General features: G+C 35.9%; 1 protein-coding gene across 1 annotated transcript in view; it reads left to right on the plus strand.

Moving 5' to 3' along the window:
- Positions 1–18,100, plus strand: part of LOC145992600 (pickpocket protein 19-like) — an 829,803-nt gene that overhangs the window by 572,063 nt on the left and 239,640 nt on the right. The window contains exon 7 of the mRNA XM_083128954.1: positions 17,006–17,114. Coding sequence (XP_082985080.1) covers positions 17,006–17,114 — 109 coding nt within the window. The remainder of the gene's footprint in view (positions 1–17,005; positions 17,115–18,100) is intronic.

An 18,100-nucleotide genomic window follows, 5' to 3' on the forward strand; every position in this document is an offset into this window, starting at 1 on the left:
ATAATAGCCTGTTTTTTGAACCCAAATAAGTTCATTGGCATGTTTATTTATTTCAAATCATGCTCTGTAATTGGGCATTGATTACCACTTTTCAAATCACAATGACCCCATGGTAGAGTATGTATGCCACATGATAAAATGCATCTCTTATCATCATGTGGGTCCAGAGCCACTTTTCTTACAATATTTGTAGTCAACAAGTGATCCACACTGTGAATTCTGGATTCTGATGTTCTGATTGTGCTACATGATTTGAGTCAATTTTTGTAATCTTCAAATTCAAGCTCTTTGTCTACAGTCACTCTGCCAATGCCCTTGGCCTTTTTTGCAATAGCGCCACTACATGTTTCAAAACAGTACATCTTGGCCCTTAACCCAGCAAATGCCACAATAACATCACCAACTGTCTCATCTTTTAACTTGCCAGGCACCTTTTTGTTGTGGTGTTTAATTTTTGAATGTTCAGTGGTATCAAAATATTTAAACAATTCAGGCTGTGCTATATCTTGATAAACATCTTCTGTTTGAATATCAAGAACAAAACTATCTGTGTCCATGTACATCAGCTTTACACGATCCTTATAAAAAGGCTTCAACACATTATAAAACAATTTTAACATGTGTAATTTGGCCAATTCCAATATCACAGCCCCTACATAAATAGGCTTATCAAACTTAATCTTTGTTTTTTCATGTTGAAAAGTGCCATATATTCATCATAAATTCTTCTGTAATTGAAGTTGGGCTTTGCAATCAATTTTTTGCTCCGGTTGGGGTCAGTAATTATTTTAACATCAATATGTTTTCTGACATTTTCTATTGTTTTGCCATACACAGAATTGACCATCAATTTAAACAAGGTCTTATCAAATTGGCTCATTGCAGATGTTCGAAGCTCTGTGTTTGTATCAATATATGGTTTCAACCATCTTGAGTGCCTGAACCTCAAAACTTTGCCAATTTTGATTACTTGAACACCATGATTTATTAGGAACTGGAGGTTTTTGTAATAAAAGACATAATCCTGTTTCGGCTCTAGAGTCATCATCAATTTCTTTTGTTTAGAGCCAGGTGAGCACTCAACCTCAGGAATTGGGGGCAGATCAGAAAATGTGTTGTGTAAATCATCAGGAATTGTCAGATCAACCTCTAAGAACAGGCCATAGTTACTGTCATCAAAATCCTTAAGATCTTCAATATTGAAATCTTCAACCCACTCAAGCCCTGCACATGGCAATTTATCCATCATAGCATAACCATACAGGCTGTTGGCATCCACATAAAGTATATAATTTGATGGCAGTGCTGGATCATAATCAGGAATATATTTGTTATTTGCTCTGGCATATCTCTGAGAACATTGCACCATGCCTCCTCTTATACATTGTTCCATAAACAGATACATGTCTTGATCCTGGATCAGATCCAATTGTATTTTAGTGTTTAAAAACATTGCAGACCATGCTAGGCCCGGAGCACTGTAAAAATATATTGGATCCAGCCTATAATTTTGCATGGAAGATTTTCTAAATGCCTGCAGTATATCAGCTAAGAGGGTCACATCAAGTTTTAAATATGCATTGTGATAATCACCAAATGTCTGGCATTTTAAATTGTTCCACATCAATTGGGCATGGTGATAATCTTCATCAGTGATTCCAGTTCCTCTAATTTTGCTGTAGAACTCTTGTTGTGGTGGCAAAGAACACTCATCAAATTTAGAAAAATCTGTAACATAATCATATGGATATACACCCTTCCGCCTAATTAATTTCAGCTCCTGATTTGGAAACAAAGCACATGTGATTTTGAATTGATCATCAGATAATTGAGTGGCCAGTGTAGCCAGGCTAGCAGACAGAATTCTATGTGAATCAAGAAACCTTAAGTGAATAGAAACAGCATTAACTTTAATTATTTTGCTAATGGCAATATATTTTTCATTATTTTCTGCTAAAATATTTAAATTCTGCTTGTCAAACCCCTCGTACCTGATCAAATGATGAAAATCATAATTGGATGCACCATTGCAAAATATAGGGACAAATTTTGTTCTCTGGATCTTAATATTACAGCTATTACACAGGGCCATTAAGAATTTACCATCTGTATGAGAAAGGTGATGAACCTTGATATTTGTATCTGAAAATTCAGAATCACATACCGGGCATTTTTCTGCATTGTTCAAATCTTCAATCTGTTTCTCTGTTAAAGGCAACATAGGTTTTGATTTTAATAAGACATTAGATGCTATGTCATGGCACCCATTTTCTATTCTATCTGCAAATTTTTTGATGGCATCTGCTCCCATGTATAAATTTTCTTTACTAACAACACAATCCTGTACAACAACATAATAAAAACTAGAAGGTTCATGTAACTGGTATGATGTACTTGAAGATTCATCAGGATCTGGGCTACAGAATGCAAGAGGTTTGAGATTTGATTCAAAATCACAGACTATATATGCTGCGTGTTCCAACAAGGCTTCAAATTTTTTGAATTTGGCATTTTCATTTGGATTAGGCATCACCATATGAACAGGTTTATGGTTGCCACAGTATTTCAGATGCTCAATTAACTTGTTTTTAGCAATTTCTGCATTCTGTTCACAAACACCATTCACCATTTTTCTACCATCAAATACAATTAAACATCTTCTACACAACTTGAATATTGTATTGGATTTGTCTAGTTGTTTTCTGACTAAAGCTTCAAGATTATGTATCAGAGTATAATGGTGTGTATCACCCCCTTCAATTAAGAGCAGATCAATCGGAACAGCAGAATCATCATCAAATGTACTGATTCTGAGAGGTGCTATCAACCAATTGCAACGGCCAGTAGAACAAATAAATACATTAATAGATAGTTGTTTACCATTGATATTCCTGGCCTTTTTTCAAATTTATCAATATTCTGAACAGACATTGGATATTCTAAACCCTCCATTGCTTCATCAAAATCGTGTTCATGTTGTTTATAATAAGTTATTCTCTCAGGATTCCTTGAAACTGGATACAAAGCAGCTAAAATACACCACAAAAAGCATTTCTCATCATTTCTTTTTATGTTAACCACGGCTGTTTTGTTTTTGATATTGGCAGGTAATGGCAGATATGTAGATCCTTGTAATGGACTGAATTCAGAAATATTAACATAGAGCTTGTGTGGAGATCCGCATAGGCTCCATCCTGATTCTTTTGCAGCAAATTCAGAGTGTTTAATATTCAATTGATCTATCAAACTGCTTATTATTTTGTCTGAATTTGCATTTGAATATATAGGTACAGTTTCTGTTATGTGGGGCTGTGTAAATTTTGTGCCATTTGATTTCTTATATTGTGTAAACAATTTGAGGGACAGCTTATAAGAGCCATTTTGTGCATTTAGAATTGCCTGCACATCAGGATTTAAACTGTTCAAAAAATTCTTAATACCACATCTTGGCTCTGATACAAACCGGTAATCCCTTAATTGGCCAGCAAAACTGCTATGGATGGGTTCATAGCGTGGCTGCTTTGCCGGTCCAGCATTAACAGGTGTTTCATGCTTCCTTTTCAGACCAGATGTAGATGGTTGTGGGGCATGTTGATGACTGTGCAGAACAAGTACTTTTATGTTTATATGTGAAGTATTCGTGCTATATTTTCTATGGCATTTAGGGCATATTTTTGTGGGAGTTCTATATTTATCTGGATTACAATTCTTTTGATGCTTAGCCCAATTGGGGCTGGATATATTCCTTTTGCATTGATTACAATGTTTTTGATTTGACATTTTTTATTGTTGGTTTATTATATATATTTATTGGGGTCCAAATCAAAACTTTATGCCTAATAAAAAATATCAGTTCGGTTCAGCAGTGTGTTTTGTTTATTTAGTGTGTGTGTGTGTGTGTGTGTGTGTGTGTGTATGTGTGTGAATATTTTTGGCTTTGGTATTTATATAAAATTTTTTGGGGTTCAAAACAAAACTCTATACTTAATAAAAAATATCAGTTGGGTTCAACAATGTGCTTTGTGTGTGTGTGTGTGTGTGTGTGTGTGTGTGTGGCTTTTTGCTTTAGTTTTTAAGTGTAGCCAAAACAAAATCAAGAGGGGCATATTTTTGACAAGTTTATGGACAACAAACTGAGAGATGTAGCTTTTACACACATTGGCAAATCTGTCTGAGGGGAGTTCTTCATTTCTACACAAAAATTCAAAATTCTTGGGTTTTTGACAGAATAACACACTATAAACAATAAAATCTAATGGGTACTTGACATAATTTTAAGTGTGGGCAAATCGGGGCATATGAACTCTTCTTTTCTACACTAGGATTCAAAATTCTTAGAATTAAGAGCATATCACACTTGAAGAATTTGGGCTTATAGGCATCTTGGCTTAATTTCAAGTGTGGGCAAATCGGGCTGTTTAATCATATGACCTCTTCTTTTCTACGCTATAAGTGCGCTCATTATAGCATCAATTATACTACTTGTGTGGGTGGGTGTGTGTGGGTGTGTGTGGGTGTGTGTGTGTGTGTGAGTGTGTGGGTGTGTGTGGGGGGTGGGGTGTGTGGGGGTGGGTGTGTGTGTGTGTGTGTGTGTGTGTGTGTGTGTGTTAATACGTTTGGATTAGTTTTAAGTGTAGCCAAATAAAATATCAAGAGGGGCATATTTTTAACAAATTTATGTACAACAATCTCACAGAAGTGCCTTTTATAAGTGTAGGCAAATCAATCTGAGGGGGTCATACTTTCCCGGGAAATTCCCGAGGGCATTTTTACAAAAATCTTGGATTAGACAGGGTTCCACACTTGAGCAAAAAGCTCATATGGGCATGTTGAGCTTGTTTTAAGTGTAGCCAAATCTGCCTGAGGGGGGTTCATACTTTCTCGTCCTGGTTATAGTACCAATCATACTACTCGTACCGATGCGACAACTAGCTGTTGGAAACCAAAATTCTGAAATAAATAAACTTTCGAATAAATGCTACACGACAATCAACACGTGTCGCTTGAATGTTTCTCGCACTGGACCGTTATCGTTTTGCCTCGGTCTGGTGGGCATGCTTACAGAGAGATTCAAACCGAAGCAACAGGAAACAATTAACACACGACGCCGGAAAGTAACGCTGAAGATTTATACAGAATTAACAAGCGACACGAAAGACGTGACAGTTCAGCCCACAAGAAAGCATTCACTGCAAAAGCCTGAACACCAGACCTACACGATCCAATTCACGATATTGACAAACGGAAGCAACAGGAGAGACGTGCAACTTGTTCTGCTTCTTCGTTTCAAAATGTTGCATCCTTCTTTCTAAGCGACACGTGTCGCTTTCCGCTTCTGTAAGTCATGAATGTCATGCATTGTGTCGCCTTGGTCGGTTTGCATTTACATTTGAGAAAAGTGCTTGCTTGTAGACTGGGGTACAGTAATTGTGTCACTTGTCACTTCGATGTGAACACACTTCCCTTTTGCCTGATCGCTTGTCGCTTTGGTCAGAAATCTCCATTCTTATTTATTTATATTAATAAAAATAATAATTCATTTTCCCCGAGCAATTCATTTTTCTTCATCATGCCCGAAAGGAGACAAGTAACGAGTTTTTACTGATAACATCTGATAACTCTGATCTTTGTTTGTTGGTTATGGAAGAATGGCTTTAACTGCAGCATTTACCAGTATTATAGTAAAACCCAACTGAAAATTTGTTATAGGCACATAAGAAAGGGTCACATTTGGAGGAAGAAATTATATTGTAGCATTTATTTTTGAATGTAGGATTAAAGCCGACCCTCGTGGTGGAGTGGTTAGCACATCGTGGTGCGACGCCAGGGGTCTCGGGTTCGAATCCCTGTTTGGGCATAGATGTTTGTGAGAGTCGATTCATCAATTTCAAATATCATCACTCATTCCCAATCTTTGCAAATTAGCCAAAAGTGGCACAAAAAGCGAAGTAAAATAAAGCACATCAATTGCAATTACAATTCTAGTATTAAAAGATAATAGAAAAACAGATCTGGCTCCAAAGTTTTAAGTTAGCAACATTGACGACTGGGGAGCAACAGAACGGCCAGACGAGCGGGGAACCCCGTCGTCCGCGGAACGAACCTTTCCTCGCTCCTCAACCCCCTGGGATGTTCGGTACCAACACATGCGAAATAGATCCAAGATTTTACACACCCACACTTCCTGGTCCCAAGAGATGCGATTAAACACCACACTTTTGCACAGACGTGAAGCTTCCAGAGCTGGCATAGTTTAACACACACGTTAACACACAAATCGAACAAATAGCGACTTTTTGGTACCTTCGAAATACTTCGCGTACATGTTGAAAGGGGTCTCAGGAGTCTCGCAATGGCCTTCTCGCTGTTGGGACCGGCAAAAAGTCCCAACAAATTTTTTGGTCCCATTAAGAATGGTGTTTAAACATACGCCGGTTCCCACAAGAATATATCTGCGTACTCTCTCTCTCACACACACACACACGGGAGGTTTCAAGTTCAGCATTCCAGCAATTCTAGCGGCTTTGGGTGCCGTAGGTAGTTTGGCAGGTGGTAGCGCAGCCATAGCAAAAATCGACTCGAAAAGAAGAAGGCGGAATTGGAAGAACAGAAACGTCACAACCTGGAAATGGAGAAGAATGGTAATGGCGTCAAGAAGAACGCTTTGAACAAGTTTAAACAAGAAAATACAAAACCAATAAATTAAATATTTGGTATAACTACTATTTTAACTAGCCCACCCTTGATTCCACTTTACTGATACCTTCCAAAATATTCGTGACGAGTCCCAGGTGTTCGGGAAAAATTGACCTAATCACACCCCATTGCTTCGGGCGGGTATCGCGTCGAGGAAAGCAGGCTGTTGAACACAAGGTAATTCAATCTAGGTCACAGCAGGAATTGTTTCTTCCGACTCGCGGTACAAGGAAAGCTGCCCCAAAAACTTACCAGGTGGCAGCAGGGTCAATCCCTAGCAAACTTCTGAGAGCAGATGAATTATTTGCGCTGAAACATTAGCAAGGCAACGGGCTTATTTCCTTTCGACATACAGAGTGGAGCGAAGAATGTGGTGAAACGGGATAAATATATAGTTTACAGTACCATTTCACCACAGTGGTAAGGATGTAGTTGTTGCTCATGCAGAACCTCCAAAACGATACTTCGAGAAACACACATTACACGCGCAATTGTTCGCGTACTTGTTCACGGGTTCTTTTCATTGTGGTGCTGTACAGCCTCTTCCAATTCGGTCGTGCGGCGTCTCATTGGAGCACCACAGTCCTTCTTGTCGGTAGTGAAGGTACTTCGTTCTCGGAGCCGTTGCGTATGCTGTCAAAAAGGTATGCGATGGGGTCGCACGTTGTGGATAACGCTCTTAATACAGCCGACGAGCAGCTCTTCCATTCCCTTTCGCTTCATCATTCACAAGGATCATGTCCCTGTATTCTGCAATCGTTTACTCAACCATGTTAATCGGAGGCGCAAAGCCACGTGAATGGGGCTCCAAAAATAACGGCCAAGTAAGTACAGGCAACTCCAAATGTATTTCAGCAGATCTTGACACTTCGTTGTTTCAATTATATTACCAAAAGATTAGGGGTTTCCGAACCAAATCAAGAAATTTTACACGAATGTCCTTTCTAATAACTTGATTGCAATAATGATAACTGAAAGTTGGTTAGCAGATTCCCACGAGAATAGTGAACTTTTCTATGAAAGATATGTTGTATGTAGGGGGACCGAAGCAAAAAAGTGTCTGGTAAAACAATGCCTGGTGGTGTAATGATTGCAGTGAAATCAAACGTCCAGAGTGCATTAATAGATTCGCCGTGTTTACATCCGAATACAGACTGCATTTTGATTAAACTATGGTTAAACGGATTAGGAACTGTTAATATTTGCGTTGTGTACATATCACCTGGTAGTAACAAAGACACATTCATTTTATTATTTAGGTTCATAGAAAAGCACTGTCGACGTGGTGACGCTAAACTCCTGATAAGTGGGGACTTTAATCTGACAGATATAACTGGTAGCATTTGCAATCCAACTAGTTCATCTGCAGCAACTTATTTCGATTTAAACTACATTATTAATGTATATAAACTACAAAACTTAAACGACATTAAAAATAGCAATGGAAAAACACTTGATTTGATTTTGATAAATGGGCAGGGAATAACAGTAACATGAAACACACAGCCACTAGTTCGTGAAGAAACACACCATCCCTCGCTGCTAGTAGATGTTAATAATGTCAAAGAAACCCGCGTTAAAACTTGTCATATGCTACAGTACAACTTTAGTAAGGCCGACTTTCCATCCATTTATCACAAGCTGCTTAACACGAACTGGGATGTATTGAATACAAAGAATGACGTTGACCAAGCTACAAATGTGTTTTATTCAATTTATTACAGTATAGCAATTTAAAGAGTCAAATCGATATTTCTTAGATTTTATATTACAAATTTCAGAAAGTTTACCCTGCATTTGAACACTACGACGATCTAATATATGAATGTCGGTATACAGCTGTGCTACAGAAGAACGTTACATGAAATAGTATTCTTGTGGAAATTTTGTAAATCACGAAATAGATGCTGAACATCTACTCTGTCAGATTAATTTTCGAATCATGTTCTCGAAAACTAGACTAAAAAAATGAAGTTTGCCTGATAAAGAAGGCTAGATATGAAATTAAAAAGAAATCTCCATTGTGAAGAATGTGCACCAGTTACAATAACTTGCTAATCAAGAATAACACCATTGACATCTTTTCTATGAACCTAAAGGACTTCAGTAAAGCTACTTTATACATAATGGCTTAAGCTTAAACACATAAGTTCGTATTGAAATTGTGTGATAAAGTATATATATATATATAAAAAGTATATTATATATATATATATATATAATATTTTTAATATATTTATATATAAAAAGGGTGTTTTTTAAGAGTGATAGAACTTTCGATAGGGATAGCTGGCATTTGTTTTGTTTTGATGACATGTTGCTTTGTCATTTCTGATCAGTGAGCATTGGCAAATGATCATGGAAAGACTGACGCCGCAACAACGTTTCAAAATTGTGGAAATATATTTCCAAAATCAATGTTCTGTTCGCCAAACGTATAGAGCACTTCTGAAATATCGGTGCTGTCAGTGAATTGGCATCACAAGATCATTGGACCTAACGCCACTGGATTATTTTCTTTGGGATATCTAAAGTCTCTGGTTTATGCTGATAAACCAGCAACAATTGACTCTTTGGAAGCCAACATAACTCATGTTAATAATGACACACGTCCCCAATTACTTGAAAAAGTTGTTCAAAATTGGACTGATCGAGTCCGGTTCATCACAGCTAGTCGTGGTGGACATATGCCGGAAATTATTTTCAAAAAGTAAATGTCAGAAAGTTATCTTTCAAATAAAAATACAATTGGCTTCAATCTTATTTCGTATGGGTTTTATTTCAATTCAAAGTTCTATCACTTTTAAAAAAAACACCATATATAAATATATATATATATATAATTTCTATCGCTATATTACAGAAATATATTAATTGTGTTGACTATGAATCCTTCATATGGGCTTTGTAATAAGGTAGCCTACGTACCTTTTGAGTTAAATAAATAAATAAATAAATATCTTCATAAGTAACAACAAGAGCCCACTTTACACTGAACTGATCCAGAATTTAGTGGATACGATTCATACCTCAAGTTGCAGAATGTCAATAAAGTTGCATTACCTGCAGACAACTTTGGATTTTTTTATACCAAATTTGGACGATGTGAATGAAGAACTAGAGAACGATTCCATCAAGATATGCAGATCATGGAAGCGCCGTATCAAGGGAGATGGGACACTGCCATGATGGGGAACTATATGTTGGGCTTGGTGAGGGATAGTCCCCAGCAACACAAAAGGAAAATGCAATCACATCTGTATTTTTAACTTTTTATACTAAGATACTTGATTGCCAAGTCAGTGTTGTGGTAACTAATCGTATATTATATTCTGTCAGACAATATCCAGATTACATGGATTGATCATTGTTATTATCTTATTGGACACTTTTCTTTGCGATATTAATATGTTAATATATATGCAAATTATTCAAATGTATTTGGTTAATTTTCCAGATAACTATCCATGCCATATGACGGAAATTGTTATTTTTCTTAACTCAGTGGGTGTGAATTATTAAAGAAACATAAGAAGATTTGGAGAAACAAGAAGTTCCCGAAAATTTGTTGCCCCGTGTAATCATACCCAAACTATGCACGACCGAGTATTGACATTTCGTGACATTCTTTCTATTGTGCTTCTGTGTAATATAGTTTAGAAAAATATTGATTTTTGAAAGAATTTTTGTACCTTGCGAGAAATATAGCTTTGAATCCCAACCGGGTCCATTGGCACCATGTATGTATTTCGTGCAGAATTTGCAATGCCATAAGCTCTAGTTCAATTTACGCTTGCGCAGAGCACTTTTAGATATTTTACTACAATTACAATTTGACTATTATTAATTATAGAGTGATTTATATACATTTTATAGGTAAACGTCACGGGACACTTTGTGCTATTCATTCCAAAGGCACAAGCTAGATAACTAATAAGTAGGGACGTGAAGTTTTTGTTTTAACGGCAACACATGAAAGTTGAGGAAACAAAATCAAGTGTTTAAAATGTATTTGGCTAGGTTAAGGAAGCAAGTTTTTGATATTTCGGATATCGGGAAATAACGCGAATTACGCCATTTTTTCAGAATAACACCGAATTTGCGCTTTAACGCAAAAGAACGTAGCGAAATATGCACTATACACTGTGTTTAACACTTCTTTTTTTAAAAAAAAACTACCAGAAGCGCTGTGAGATTTGTCCATTTCTAGCCCAGCAAGTGAATGTTTGATTCAAAAGAGTTTGTCATGCTTAATGTATGTACACAAAACGGTATTTTTAGTTCTGACAGAGATTTTTTGCCATTGTTAGGGAAAATTCAGTCAGTCAGAATCACTGAAGCTGCATGGTTTGTGTAGTGTCTTTCCTTTTTTTCTTTTGTGGTGTAATTCGCAGCATCCCAAAGCGAGCAGTGAATGCAATAGTTTGCTTCTGAAGGACTTTATGCTTCAGATAGAAAAAAACATTATTTTGTAATCGCAGAATTTCAAAGAAACATGGGAGCGGAAGAATTCATTGATTAAGCGCAATGGAAGTGAGAGGCTGTTTCAAGTCCACTTTATTCAAATAAAGGCTAATCGGAACTGGATCCACAGTTTGTTGAATCCGAATCACTCTGGTATCGATCCCGGAACCACTTGATTACAAAGCAGCGACACTACCAGTAAGCCGTCGGGGAGGCCCGAGAACAAAAGTAATGTGAATGTAACAAACCGGCAACTTTGAGTCGTCGAAGGATTTGAGAAGCTTAAAAGAAGGAAAGGAGACAAGGTGTACATCACACTTCGAACTGTGGAATCCTTTGTTAAAGCATGAATTCCATTAGAGTGAATGGAAAAAAAACTTATCTTTCTTTTTAGTTCTTTTTATATATATGAAGTGTGGCGAGTGAATGCTGTAAACATTTACTAAACACCTTCTGTTCGTGAAATGTCATAAACGTTATTGTAAACTGAAAAGTGAATTTAAGAAAACAATTTCTGAAAGCTTTGTAATATGATGTGTTCATAGATTTGTGTGATATCCTTAAATAAACATTTCATATTTATTAGCCGATGAGATTAAATTGTTTTCCAAAAGCAAGATAAATCGTAATATCTCCCAAAGGTAAGCCAGCGATGTATTTATGTTTGTCATTAAAACTAAAACTTGCCGTAATTTTCCAAAACTAAAACAATATGAAAATCTTTTGCATAGAAGAAACCGTAAAATCGGATGTAAAAATAACACCGAGTTCCAATTAATAAAACCGAATTTATCTTTAAATCGCGAAATATAACACCGAATTGAAGTAAAAGATAACCACGAAATTTAGGAAAAATAAATCGAAAAGTTCAAGTCTCTACGAATAAGATTTCGGACCTCCCATCGCTATAACGATTACAAAACTTGCTCTTCTGGACAGATATCCCACTAAGTTCTGGTACATCTCTGCTGCTGGATTTTTTTTACATTCGTCCTGCAGACTCGTGAAAAGTTCATGGGTCTGGCACGTAACGAGCTCTCCAGTTCATCCCAAAATATATTGTATGGAGTTCAAGCCGAGGTTTTGAGCGGACTTCCTATGCACATTCACCTGATCGTCCTCTAACCACGATGCAATTGACCCTGCGTTGTACCTGACCGGTACTATAAGGTATAATGTGTTCCCTGGAGTTCCAGGGTTAAACAGACTCATCCCCTCCAATTTCGAAATAAATTTACATCAAATATGGTATTTATAACATATTCATTATTTATTCTTCTTATTACTGAAAGTCGAGCATAATATTTTACGCAAATTAAAAGAATCATTCTTCTACCTATCTCTGCCAATATATTTCTGTTCCTTTCTTTCTTCCCTCCCCCCTTTCCCCCCGCAAACATGCATTAAAATAAATCTCTTGTTTGGCTCGTATGAGTTAAAATATAAAATTCAATACTAAAAAAATACGATTAAGTTTCTACTTTCCGTCACCACTCTACTTCTCCACACATACATGAAGAAAAATTGAAATGTAAGCAGCAAAATGAGACAACATTGCTGAATTTTTGTATTTCCTCTGCAATAATCCTTTAAAACCAATTAACGCCCAAATTTTTTTCTGAGATTTTTCTGTTAAAAAAGTTTTCATTTTGTCACCTGAGCAGGAATGTTATTATGTGAGAACGGAAAATGTCATTGTTTGTTCGTAAAAGCATTTTGTTGACTAATCCCCATTTCGGGATCAAGGGGCAATAGCATGTAAATTAGTAACACATTTCTATTTCCTTTTACACAACTAATTCCCGATCTCGTCTTGCATTTATCATACAAGAATACATAGATATATAGCATAGATGTATATCAATGTTCAGTGGAAGCGATTGGTAGGCGAGGTGGCACTTGCCCCTACTACTTTTTGTCACTTTCCCCCCACTATGCTAAACATTATTTACCAAGGGAAAGTAAACTATCCTTGCCCCTCCCAGTTTTGGAACCAAAATTGTCGCCACTGACAATAATAAACAAAGCAGATGTATTATTGTGACCACTCAGTAATGTTCTTGTATTTACAGACAGTGGCGGTATTAGGGAGTTCGTGGGGCCCCCAAATTTTCGCCACTTTTTCCCTCACACTATGCTAAACCTTATCTACAAAGGGAAATATACTGTCTTTGCGACCCAGTTTTGCAATTTGACCACAGTTTTGCTATTTGCCCCCCAACCCCGGTTTTGGAACTTAATCGCCGCCACTGTAATTACAGAAGTGATTATTTGTTCCACACGTTAAACCAGTCATCATGCTAAGTTTTCGACTGAAATATTTATTTGTGGCACAGTTTGAAATAGCCGACTTACAAACCTACATTGCATTTCTTGCACTCTTTGCCAACGGTTTTCTTGCAAACTCCACATTCTTTTCCTTTCCCTCTTCAGTCCTTTGTAAGAAGTGTCCCAGTTGATCTTTTCGAATATTCTGCAGAACACATTTTTTTCCTTTAGGATAAGATGGATTCCCTGGGATTTTGATGTCAGTTAAAGAGGTCGGCTGATGATATTCTCAAGTAATCATCCGACAGAAGGTGTCTAAATATCTATTGACCACAGCTATGTCAATTGCATTTGTTATCAAAGTAGAGTACCACTTTTCCCCTCAAACTTTTGTGCGATATTTCTGAATAGACCAATCAAGCATGTCGATTCCACCCATATTCTTGTTATATTTAAAAATTGCTATTGGTTGGGAAATGACCAGACACTTCTTTTCAGGCTTTCACCATTTTTTCATTTGCGGGAATGTATGCAGTTTCTGATGATTTGACATCACTCTCACTATGTTGTTGCCTTTCCATGTGACAGAGAGGACCTCATTGCTAATGTCAGATCTAAAGTCATGTGTACAACGAAGTTCTTCCTTCATTTTTTGTTGTTTTCTTTATTGGCAACTTTACTCTTTCGATTGATGTGAACAGTTGCTGTAGCACATATTCCCATTTGTTTCAGTTGAAATAATGTTCTCATCTTCTGGCGGAATTTCCACAATATCTATTATACCACTATGTTCTTTATCTGAATCACTGCCAATAAGACAAAAGTCGGGGTCAAATGATCTAAAATTTGATTCAAGATCAGACACATGGATCAGATCATTGTAGCGTCTATCACGACCCAGCCGAGAAACACCATTTTATTGCATTTGTTGCGAATTTCTAATGATATCTCTGTAGCAAGCGAAAGGGAACAAGTCTCTGCGTAAGTAGTGACGAAAGACGGCTTCATCAATGAATATGTGAGAGGGATTGGGGTTGCATGGAGGGGAGGAAAGCACTTGCAGTTACTAGCCTTCTCAGCAGCGTGTACTGCTTTGTTCTGCCCACTAAGATTCCACCTTCTTCTCGGCCTCGCTACAGAAATATGCGGGACAAAGTATAGCTGATTTTATGAAAGACTCCATTATGCTTACTGTAGGGAGGAATGTTCATGTTGCTAGGTAGTTTTCTTGATTGAAATAAAATACCAAGCTGGAAATTTAAGTCCACAGAAAAGTTATTATTTTTACATGGCAATGCCCATGAACCCCAATTTGGAGATCATGACAAGACATGCTGTAAAACAAAATTGAATCTCATATATATGAAGATCTTGAGGAAAGTGATATATAGAAAATATAAGCATGCTATGTTAAAAAACATAAAACTCAAAAACTTTATACAACTATATTTAAAAATTACTTTTAAATGGGGAACAATGATTGATGAAAATGTTGCATTTTTTAATATAATTGTGTCAATAAATATATTTAAAATTTCTGTTAACTATTTTTCTTGTTTTGTCATGCAAGAATAACCTTCAATGATATGTTTGTGTATGCAGAAGGAAAAAATATGTCAATAAGTTATTCTCAGTGAAGCAATATATATCTGATCCCGAAATGGGGATCATGGACGTTAATGGGCATTTTGGCATTGTTGACGTGATTGCATGTAATTTTACTTTTTTAAAGATATACATTTACAGTTAACATGATGAGTATGGTGAACCCAAAATTTTAGAATGTTACGATGGAAATAAGAAATATGCTACAACCCATCCTTATTATAAGCGTTCCTCAGAGCATAGTGGTATAGTATCGACGTGTGTCTTTTTTGAGTTCCAGTCAGGTCGCATACTGTTTCAGGTTCCAGTTTAAATATACCCTGACTCGTTATTAGCATATGTGTATATAAAGTGATGGTAAAACAAACTCTTGACTTTAAAAATGCATTTTTTGTATGTTCCCTATTTTCCCGAAAAATAACGAATTAGCCTTATCATTAACTTAGCAAATAAAATTCCGTCTCTAAATCAATTAATGATAAACTGTTATTGCATCCAAACCACTATCTTATCGTAAAAGTAAATGAAATATCATCTCACGTAGTGAAAACAATGTGAAAACTGTTCTGGTCAGTGCTATTAATTGTCAAACACATACAGGAATACATATATTAAGTTCGTGAACTATAATTACGACAATTTATTACCTATTTGAATCAATTAGGAGCAATTAAAGCAACAATATAAATTTTTGCACAATCTAAATGCATATTCGCGTTACTGAAACAATATTTAAACAATGGGAATGTTATCTGGTGTTTGAAAATCCTGCATTGGTTTAACTTTCTGTGACCAAGGCAGTGAGTCACGCCTCCTGATACTACGAAGCGAACTTCACTGTGATTGGAGGATCGTATAATCGTATATTTCACAACATTTCCTTGTCGCAGATTTGCAAACATAATTTGAAATAACTTTGGACTTAGACAAATTCCATTCAACATTATTTTCTAACAGAACTGTATATTGGTACCAACTTACAGCAATTATTTCTCAAAATTTCCCAAGATCTTTTAAATGAACAATACCCGGTATGTATTTGTCAGAATATATATTGTTTTTTCAAAGTTAGTTTACCCTTTGTAAACTGGGGTTGATATTTTGAACACAAGTGTTCAAATTTGTTAATTATGTTCATATCATGGAAAAGCTTTTTTTCCTTTCAGGTGACGGAATTTCTCTTGTGCATGTTGAGCGTTCAGTAGTTCAGATTTAATATAATACGTGGTTATTTCATAATATAAGTTTATGTTAACTGTTGATGGCATTATTGAGTTAGGAGCTGGATGTGATATCTGGTAGTGTTGGAGTAAAAGTCAATTCTAAATTACCAGTAGCAACCTGCATTGAAGCAATCTTTTGAAAATTTGCATTTGTGCATGAAAATAAATTTGCTGTTTTTAGGGGTGGTCATCAATTTGCTTTGGACCATTCTGTTATAGTAATAATAATAATAATAATAATAATAATAATTATTATTATTATTATTATTATCATTACTATTATTATTAAGAAATTTGTTATTGTGGCACTTCACGTCCACCAAATGTATGCATACTCACTATTAATAACACTTGTTAAACTTTAAAATATAGATACATATAATTAAAAATTATTTATTAAATTTTGATAACCAATACACGTAGATTTAACAAAAGAGAAGACTAACTGAAAACTCTTTCATGGCAGCAATGTGATGAATGTGAGACCTAAACTCAATTTTTTCCAAGATGTCATCATTTGCTGTGAAGGATACCAAACTAGAAAGTCTGTTATCCGACGCTGAATTTCGGAAGACAGTTTTAATTATTTTCACAACACCGAACTACCTTTCTCAATTGGCAATTTGATGGTAAAATACTCACAAATATTATAGGTGCGATGCAAACATTTGTGAAAAGCACTTTTATATGTTTAATGTAAGAAGATATTTTAACGTATAGTACAAAATGCCATTACTTCATTATTTCAGATTTCCTGGATGAACAAAATTATCTTTTCAACGAAACTGTTCCAGGATTCGAGTGTTTTTGCTACCCTAACTGCCACGTATTGAACTACAAATATAAATATAGTAAGCAGTAAGTAAGCAAACATATATTAGTAGTATACAGTCGTTAGGACTATAACAACCAAGCTATAATTGTAATTGTAGTAGTGACGTTCCTTTCTGGTGTTCGCCACTGGATCACGGATTACTACGTCACGGTAGCTACCCAATCTCCTTGTGCGGCGGAGTTATGAGACTCTCCTTAATGTTATGCTACAATGAGCATTCTCAGGACGAAACGGTTTGAACAAAAAAAATAGCTTCTTGCTATTTTACAAATTTAATAACACATTTTGCCTTTAAACAATCACTGCAAAATAACAATAATATTCACAAACGCAATCACATTTGAATTAAGTTGCGGCTTTACCTATAAAACAGTGTTTTTCACTAAAATAAACGCCATCTCACGCAACTCAACTTACTTTTTCCATTTCACGCACTGTTGTCCTCGCAACCGAATCAATAAAAGATTGGACAGTTCTACACATCTTCACAAACCGGAAATGACTTCCACTTCCGATATTGCGTGTAACAAATGTACAGCAAAAATTACAAATTTAAGCCAATATCAAAATATCAAACAACAGTATTGAAACTAACAAATAAATCAAATGTGAAATTAACAGAAAACAAATAAAATATTTCATATGGTCAAAATAAACAAAGCGTATCAAGTTCTCCTCCCATACAAACAAAGAAAATTGACGCAATGTACATGAAGGAAATTTTCTTTATAGAATAAACTTCTTCGAGATTACTTCAGAACTCTTCACTCTTCATGCAAACTCGCTCTAAGAAAATTCATATGATCCTACATTTTTTAATCATAAAAACAAATCTTCAAACTATCTGTTCTCTTGCTTTGTGTAGAACTTCTTTTCTTTCTTTTGTCATCTTTCCACATCTTCTAAGAGCTTCTTAACATTAACAGCTTGTTCTTCATCCAACTATACATTTCCTAAACATTTGTATTTCCAAACGTTTAACTTCTGAAATTGTTCTGGGCTTAAACTT

This window comes from Lepisma saccharinum, chromosome 9, assembly GCF_977018435.1.
Source record: "Lepisma saccharinum chromosome 9, izLepSacc3.1, whole genome shotgun sequence".
NCBI classification, from domain to species: domain Eukaryota; kingdom Metazoa; phylum Arthropoda; class Insecta; order Zygentoma; family Lepismatidae; genus Lepisma; species Lepisma saccharinum.